The sequence below is a fragment of the Acyrthosiphon pisum genome, chromosome A3, assembly GCF_005508785.2.
Source record: "Acyrthosiphon pisum isolate AL4f chromosome A3, pea_aphid_22Mar2018_4r6ur, whole genome shotgun sequence".
Classification (NCBI taxonomy): Eukaryota; Metazoa; Arthropoda; class Insecta; order Hemiptera; family Aphididae; genus Acyrthosiphon; species Acyrthosiphon pisum.
In genome coordinates, this window is record NC_042496.1 from 4,599,708 (window position 1) to 4,609,552 (window position 9,845).

The following is a 9,845-nucleotide window of genomic DNA, read 5'->3' on the forward strand; positions in this document are numbered from 1 at the left end:
AAAAATATTAAAAAATACCATAGGCACAATTATTTTTTATAAGCATTTGAAGTTGAAATTTTGACCAAAATTTATCAAATTTAAAATTGAATAATTATTTTGTAGTTAAAAATTTATAAAATGTTCAACTTTTATATCTAAGGATTGAAAATTTAAAACAAGATTCCACGTAAATATTTAATTCTGTTGCCAAAAATTCTAAGAAATACATCATAAGCACAGTTTATTTTTATAGTAATTTTAAGTTCAAATTTGGACGAAATTACATATTAAAAAACCTGGAATAACTATTTTAGTTATTTTTTTGTGATTGTAATGATTGCATAATATTATTTGTGGGTACTTGAAACTTCTAAAGTTTACTATTATATATCTATGATAGTACCACGGTTTATTGTTGATGTACCTATAACGCGTTACCTGATGGATATTGTGATATGATTAATTTGGAATTTATTATTAATACCTATTATAGGTCAATTTTTTTTTAATACTATAGATAAGTATACCTATAATAGGTATGTCTAATACCTAGACTGACAAACCGTCTCCGCTCAGAATCGTTTTTCTTATACAGTGATATTATATCATTGAATTCAAATTTAATACTATCCATTATACAGTGACCCACTTGTAACCTACTGTACAGCAGAGCGACATCCACTTACCCACCTTTTTTTAAAAGTATACTGTACATGTTGCATATAGGTAATAACTAATAATACAATCATTTGACGAAAATTTCAAACATCTAGCCATCTAGGGTTATTCGTCAATTTTTAATTACAAAAAACAAAGTAATTGATTTTTCAAAAACTAGTTTTGCTTAAAAATGTTTTTGTTTTTTTCAATTACTAAGAAGTACCTGGGAATTTTAAATGTTGACTTCCCAGATGTACTGACTAGATTCTTTATGCTACCAGAAAAGATATTTAAGTTAAAAATCAAATCATTCATTCTACTATAAATTGTCTAGGTACACCTACACAAAAAAAATTGGTGGGTACATCATTGTAAAATCAATACATTCATCACTCCACTCAGAATCTAAAATTTTTAAATGGACAATTGAAACAGATTGCAGGGTTGCAAATGCGAGAAGTTAAGAATTTGGACGATGGCACGTTAGACATGACAGAGTTACTTGGAAAAATACGACCGGAGTTCCCTGATCCTCACGAACCATATACTACACTAGTGTGCATAGAAAACACTCACAATTATTGCGGGGGTACTATATTGCCTGTCGAATGGATTGATCAGGTAACAAATATAATATAATACAATAATAATTTATCAAATGTATACCTATATTTTACATCCCATTTACTGCCTTATTAACTAAAACGATTTTCAGTAAAACAGTTGTTTGGGCTTTGCACACTTGCTAAATAGTGAATACTGATAATTGCTATACAAATTAGTAATGACGTGTAAACCATATTACGTTCATTATCGTAATCATTATTATATTGATAAATCATTAATTCGTTACGCATGATAATTACATATTTAAATATTTTATTTACATAGCCTCTAAATATTTAATAAATAATCATGATATAATCGGTAATGAATAATTATAGTTGGATGATATATATAGTTTCGAAATAAAAAAATGTTCATAATTTCATGGTTAATGGTGTTTCGTAACTCATAATCAAAAACAATTTTCGAACTTATCGAAATAATTTATTTCTGCACCTTTGTTATAAGTTATAAGTTATAACCATTGAAAATACTAATTTGTTATAGATATAACTTATAACTTATAACAGACACCGTTATTCATATAAACAGAATACATAAAATACGGTTACTCAAATTGCAAGGTACAACAACATAGTACTATAAGTTATAACTATTAAATTGTGGCTTAAAATTTAAGGTTAATACGAGTAAATAAAACTAGTAAATTAATATTTAGATAAAATATTTCAAAACCACTTAAAAGTTAAAATATATCAAAATACTTTAACATGTTATTACTTATTACTTATAAGGACGATTACAGATAAACTGGTTATACAACTTATATGTAAGTCGATACGAATTTGTGGCCCCTTCTGGCTTCCGTTCTGGTCCGTTTAGGCTCTCAAATGTATGTACCTATAACTTATTTTTAGTGCTTCATGTGGAAATTACAATAACTATCATGATATATAAATTACATATATTATATATATTTTATTATATATTTATATGTCTTTGTCATATATTCAACATTAACACGATTATTAATGAAACTATGATACATAAATATAAATACGTAAACTGCAGTTTGAACTTTTTTTACACCAGGAGCGCTAAGTTTAGTTCTACATGCCTTTTCACAACTAATCGTGGAGAGCCCTTTCTCCTGCTAATTGTGTAAATAGTATATCTTTAGTCGTGCTTATTAGGTACCAATTTACGAAATAACTCGTTTAATTCATTTTAATTTTTAAACTAATTACCTACTGTTCAACTGTTTAGTACAGTGTGATTTTTGCATCGACTATATGCAATTTTGTTATGCTCTTTATACCTAAATACCTAATACTTGCCTCAACAACTATTAGCACGTTTACTTTTTTATTCTGGTTTTATTTTTCAACTGACATTTTAAAATAAATACACTCACTAAATATAAGGCATAGCCGTTTGGGGCAATAAACAATAAATATATGCCTAGGAGCTTTAAAGTGTTAAAACCATAGGCGTGCGCAGACATTTGTGGCAGGGTGGGCCAAGTCAATCAAAACTAAGAAACCTGAACTCTGATGGAAGAAATAATTAAAATGTTACATACTTTAATTTGCTTACTCATAATCACCCACTATTTAAGGCACAAATCATTTATATTATGATAAAAAACAGAAACATATTTTTTAAAAATTAAATAAGAAATATTTTAATTGTCAACAGTTTTAAATAAATACAATTTTGCAATCTGTGATGGTAATATGTTATCAATTTTATTTTTAAAGACATTTAATTAATTAATATTTATTATCATTGAGTATCAATTTTTCACCTACCTATATTTAATGTTTTATGATTTAAAAAATCAAAAATCGTGATGTTTAGATCATGTACTACAAATTTCGGTACGTCCCGCAAGGTGGGCCACGACCCACCTGGCCCCCCCTGTGCGCACGCTTATGGTTTAAACTGCTTCCTTGCTCTTTGATAGGTTCTTTCACGTTTATGAATAAATTGTTGTATACCATTTAATATTTATATAGGTATAGGTATGTGGTTAAATATTATATTCCTAACACAACATTCAGATAAAGAATGTTGTGTTTTGTAATAATATAGGTACCTACCAAATTAGTTATTTTCAAAACCTTACAAATAAAAATGTTTTTCAATACCAATGTTATCTAGATTGTTGACACTGATAGATACCCTGAAACTACATCAATATAATATAATACCTAATATAGTTATTTATTAAAACACAATAGTGTTAGGTACTTAGATCACAATAATGTAAAATATAATACGTGTGTATTTAATGATCATTTCAGTTGGGAAAACTGACCAAAGAGAAAAATATACCTTTGCATATGGACGGGGCTAGAGTGTTTAACGCAGCTGTGGGTCTTGGAGTTCCAGTCAGCCGCATAGTGAAGCACTGCGATTCCGTGACGTTTTGTTTGAGTAAAGGTCTCGGAGCGCCAATCGGCTCCATTTTAATCGGTGAAAAATTATTCATCGAAAAGTAATTACTATAATTAATAATCATGTACAATACGTCTAGTAAATTAAGTACCAACATAATAATATATATATTACGTGTCTTATATGTACTACTAAATATCTCAGCCCGATGGCCTTAGATTTAAAAACGGTTTGCTGTGATAGATAGGTGGTATCGAAGAGTACATTCTGGGAAAATTTCAAATTTTTAACTCCTTTGGTTCACACATGTGCAATATACAACTTAAGTTTTTTTTTGATAGTGACCCTTATTTTTGACACCAGATATGGGTAGATAATTTTTTTCTAGTACATTTTGATCCATCGACCATAATCCTAGACCCAAAATTGACCAAGTTATAGGCTAACAGAGTTTTGAAAATTGGAAATAATTTTGGCAACTACGCACAGAGAAGTAACTTGACGACTGGAAATATGTTTGGAAAATAGCGGGCGCAGTTTTGAACATTTTATTAGATAAAGAAATATACTTAAATAAAAATTAGATAACACAAAGTAATTTACTTTTTGTTTCATTATTATGTATGTATGTATGTATGTATGTATGTTTGTATGTATGTATGTATGTATGTATGTATCATATTGTATTCGTGCATTTTTTCATGTATCTATTCATTAAAAAAATCAAATCAATACAAGTGTACCATGCTTTTCGAAAAATTGAATTATTTTCAATTTTCAAAACTTTGTTAGCCTGTAACCTGGTCAATTTTGGGTTTAGGATTATGATCAATGGATCAAAATGTGAAAAAAATTATCTACCCATATCTGGTGTCAAAAATAAGAATCGCTATTCAAAAAAACTTAAGTTGTGTTGCGCATGCGCGAACCAAAGGAGTTAAAAATTTTAAATTTTCCCAGAATGTACACTTCGATACCACTTATCTATCGTAGCAAACCGTTTTTAAATCTATTACCATCGGGCTGAGATATTTGGTGGTACATATAAGACGGGACATACTGTATATAGCAACCCAAAAAATAAATTAAAACGAGTTTTCCCTCTTACTTAAAAAAAAATAACATTTAAAGATGTATTACAAACATTTAAAAAAAATTGATTTTTAGCCAAAGTTAAGTATTATTATATGAGAAATGAGCACCTACATCAAGATGTAAATGTATGTTGTATACATTAGATAGGTATATATAGAAAATAGGAATATGGGTATTGGGTGTCTTACACATAATATACGACCAATTAACTTATGCAGTCATAGGTACTATATCATAAAGATGAAATTGCAATAACAAAAACTAATATTTAAATGTTGGCTCACAGGTCCAGAAGAATCAGGAAAGTTTTGGGTGGTGCCATGCGACAAGCCGGAATCGTGGCCGCGGCGGGACTTTACGCGTTGGATAATTGCGTGGAAAGGTTGGCCGACGATCACAGAAACGCCAAGAAAATAGCTTATGGTACAAAATATGATTGCGTTGACTACATTTTCACTATGTTATTTGCTTATTAGTAGTTATATACTCAATGGAGGAAATAATATTCGTATACAAGGGGGGGGGGGGGCGTTCACCCCTTGGCCTGTGTTTTTGACGTTATTTTAATTATAATATTGGGCTAAAAAAGGTAATTTAATTTTTGATAAATCACCCTCCCACTTATTGGGTGACTTCTGGATCAGTTACTGTTGAGGAAGTTTGGAACCATTCAATAATTTTTCAAGCTCTAATAAAAAAATAATAGCAATATTTTTTAGTATTATTTTTAGTTATATACAAAAATGTCCATATAGAAAATAATATGTTAGAATATAAAATGTAAATACTTCGATTACAGCAACTTCAAAAAAATAAACAAATTCAAAAATGTCGTGTACTTATATATTTATATAAACTTATATTCTATGCTTAAAATGAGTCTAAATATTTAGATTTTAGACGCATTTTCACTGTGTAGGTACTATAGAAAATGATAATATATGTATAACGGAAGAAAATCAAGTTCCTGTGATTAAAATTTGTTAATTTATATATTTGTTTGATAAAAATTATTATTTCTCATTTAAAAATCTGATTTTGACTAAACTCAATTATCAAACGTTTATAAAACTTAAGTTGGTAGGCCCCTATATATAGCTCTACGCTTTGTTTTCTTTTTCAATAGAGACAACCTATGAAAATTGTTGAGGATTCTTATGTTATATTTGCAAGCTAATATAAACCCCCAACCCACGCAATAATTTTACCTGATTTCTGCCAAATATCAATTTGTATACTGCATTCCGGATCTCATGACTCGGGGTAATATAGTCTAAGGACGACGACGAAAAGTTTTATCGCTGGGAATTTCAAGTTGACAAAATAAAAATATTCCTAAATCTATTGAGTTACTATGCAATAATATTTGAAAGGAATTTTTCTTTTCGAGATATTGTCATGTACTGCTATTGATATACCTACCGCGAAAGTCGACTGCAGAATTATTAAATAGGTATTTGTTTTTCTCTTTGACCATTTACTGCGTCAGCGTGAATCGTTATAATAAGAGTTCTCCCCGAATCCTTATGTTATAGGCTCCTGGTTCAGGATAAATCATCACGAACCCCACAATGTACGGAACGGAAATAGATAATTTAACTGCATTTCATTAAAATTAATTGATACCGAGCTTGTATTTATGGCATTGTAAATTGATTATGATTATTATTTATTTAATATTTTTATTACATGTAGCTATCCAAAGGATGGCAAGTCCCAATGTGACCGTCAACCTAGACGCACTCGATACAAACATACTTTTGGTGAACATTAACCCATCTGGAGTCGACGCCAAATACTTTGTTTCCGAGCTTATAAAGGTAGTAAAACCAATTTTTTTTCAAAGTACTACCACCGCTGCCTTCCACGATATTTTTATGTACTTATGTATGTATGTTTGTAGGTATGTATGTATGTATGTATGTATGTATGTATGTATGTATGTATGTATGTATGTATGTATGTATGTATGTATGTATGTATGTATGTATGTATGTATGTATGTATGTATGTATGTATGTATGTATGTATGTATGTATGTATGTATGTATGTATGTATGTATGTATGTATGTTTGTATGTATGTATGCATGTATGTATGTATGTATGTATGTATGCATGTATGTATGTATGTATGTATGTACTATGTATGTATGTATGTATGTATGGATATATGTAACATTTGAATCAATACCGAGTACCGACTTACCATGTTACTACAGTTCTGCAGTTAGGTACTGTAGAACGGTATGAATATGTTTTTGGTTAGAAATAGGTAGTACACCTATGTATTTTTATTATTTTTAATTTCCTATAGAACAACTTAAGTGTAATTATGTATTAAATGCTCAAGCTTTTTGACTGAGCCCAACAATTTTTTCAACTCATAATAAGTAAATGAACATTATAAATGTTATTAGGTATGTAAATAGCCTAAATGTAGACATAACATTAACTTGTAGTATAATATATTTAGACACCTACCTAACTATCTACGGTAAATATAGTGAAGTATTTAATATTTATATCTAGTCTAATATATTATTATTATTATTATTATAATTATTATAAATAATATTATAATAGGTATATATATTATTATACATTTAACCATCATTACATGCGGTTAAGACGTGTTATTAGGAGGTTATGGATCGATAATCTCAACTTTAAATTAAGACAACAAAACATAAAAAATATAAATTGATTAGAATGTAACCTCTATTATTTGTTTCTCTGATCTCTATACATATCTCTATTTATTAATACCTATTAATGTAATCAGAAACTGTTCAGCTACAGAACTTTTTTACATACGGTGTAAAGAATAATTTATCGATTACTTACAATCCCTTACACAGGTGGACGCTGATGAAGGCGACAGTAAGTCGAACAATAAGATACGATCGACGGCCGTGAGGATAGCGCAGATAAACAATGCAAGAGTGAGGTTCGTGACGCACAAGAACATCACCGACAAAGACTTGGATATGGCCATTGAAAAAATTAAGTACGTCATTGGAAAAATCGACACGTCCTGTAGCCGATAATAACCCGTCAGCTGTTATCAGAATTCACTGTATATACTTACTATAATATTTTATATATAAATATATATTTATATTTTAAAATACTGTGTGGTGTCAACTGTAATTTTTATTATCCAGTGAAAAGAAATAATCTTAATAATAATATTGTTGTCTTCACCTGTGCTTACTTATACTCAAATAATTATATAATATATCATGTTTTTCACTTTCATGTAGAAGTAGGCGGCCAGTGGCGTGGCGAAGCGGGCCTAGAGGAGCGGCCGCTCCTCCAAAATTTGGGTGGGTGAGTGGGTGGCTAGTGGGTATTCATTTTTAGCATACATATATTGTACACAATATACTATAGAATTAATGAAGTACTAATGTAAAAAAGGATAGCAAATGGGTACCTCTCTGCTGTTCATTGGATATCAAATGGGTCATTGTAATGGATGTGTTAAATGTTAATTCAATGATATAAAATCATTGTAGGTACACCAAAACCGAAACTGAACGAAGACCTGGTCTGCCTATATTACTATAAGTACATTTTATAATATTGCTATTAAAGTCATTTATACTAACAGTATATTAAATTTGCTTTGTCGAAAACATTTAATTTGTTGTACTTTAAAAGTTTTATGTACCTACCCACGAATAATATTTTTAAATTACCAAAAAATAACTAAAAACAATATTTTTGGTATAGGTACATATCTAATTATATTCTAATTTGAACTTAAAATGTCTATAAAAATGACTGTGTGAATATACTTTTAGAGATTTGGGTTACAGTATCAAATATTTATGAAAAACTATGTTTCAATTTTTCAATCAATAACTAAATTCTAAAAAATCCTAATAGTGTTTGAAAGCGCTGGAAAAAAAAAAGAAAAAAGGTGGGTAAGTGGATGTCGCTCTGCTGTACAGTAGGTTACAAGGGGGTCACTGTATAATAGATAGTATTAAATTTTAATTCAATGATATAATATCACTGTATAAGAAAAACGATTCTGAGCGGAGACGGTTTGTCACTTTAGGTATTAGACATATTATAGGTATACTTATCTATAGTATTAAAAAAAATTGACGTATAATAGGTATTAATAATAAATTCTAAATTAATCATATTAAAATTATAATAAGATATATAATAGTAAACTTTAGAAGTTTCAAGTACCCACAAATAATATGACACAATCACAAAAAAATAACTAAAATAGTTATTCCAGGTTTTTTAATATGTAATTTCGTCCAAATTTGAACTTAAAATGACTATAAAAATAAACTGTGCTTATTTATTTCTTAGAATTTTTGGCAACAGAATTAAATATTTACGTGGAATCTTGTTTTAAATTTTCATCCTTAGATATAAAAGTTGAACATTTTATAAATTTTTAACTACAAAATAATTATTGAATTTTAAATTTGATACATTTTGTCAAAATTTTAACTTCAAATGCTTATGAAAAAAAATTGTGCCTATGTATTTTTAAAATTTTTCAACTGCCATTGTAACAATTTATCAGGAGCCTTGTATTAATTTTATACACTTTTTAGATATAACTTTATTGATATTTATAGAAAAGAAAACTAAAAAAATTGAAAACTTACAATGTCCGTAAACAGCTCAAAAAGAGTCAAATTATTTTCAAAATTTTATCGTATATATAAAATGCTAATATAAACATTCAGTGAAATTTTCAAGTTTCTAAAGTCGATCGTTTTTTAATTACAACAAAATAAGAAAATCGTTACGTAAGAATTCGAGTGAATATCAAATGTTGTAAAAATATGAATTTCAAACGCTCATAAAAATTTAATTTGAGTTTCTTATAGACATTTTTTTTTTTTTGATAAAGGTAGATAATCCTATAAGGAATCTTGTATTACATTTTAAAATCTTAGTTCTAAAAAGAAAAATGTTTACGAATTATTAACTCAAAATAATTAGCTAATTTTCGTGATTTTTCCATATTTTGTCAATTTTTGAACTTTAAATGCTAATGAAAAAAAACTGTGACTAAGGATTTTTAATACTTTTCAAATATCATTGTAACAATATAATAGGAGCCTTGTTTTACATTTTCAAGTATTTTTATTCAACAAATAA

The 9,845-nt window shown here is 28.4% G+C and overlaps 1 protein-coding gene across 4 annotated transcripts in view; it reads left to right on the forward strand.

Moving 5' to 3' along the window:
* Positions 1 to 7,836, forward strand: part of LOC100161178 (probable low-specificity L-threonine aldolase 2) — a 22,148-nt gene extending 14,312 nt beyond the window's left edge. For all 4 annotated transcript variants that reach the window (XM_029491061.1, XM_029491062.1, XM_029491060.1 and 1 more), the window contains exons 6-10: positions 1,078 to 1,263; positions 3,516 to 3,709; positions 4,991 to 5,127; positions 6,400 to 6,524; positions 7,565 to 7,836. In XM_029491061.1, the coding sequence (XP_029346921.1) occupies positions 1,078 to 1,263; positions 3,516 to 3,709; positions 4,991 to 5,127; positions 6,400 to 6,524; positions 7,565 to 7,753 (831 nt within the window). In that variant the 3' untranslated portion in view covers positions 7,754 to 7,836. The remainder of the gene's footprint in view (positions 1 to 1,077; positions 1,264 to 3,515; positions 3,710 to 4,990; positions 5,128 to 6,399; positions 6,525 to 7,564) is intronic.
* The last annotated feature ends 2,009 nt before the right edge of the window (positions 7,837 to 9,845 follow it).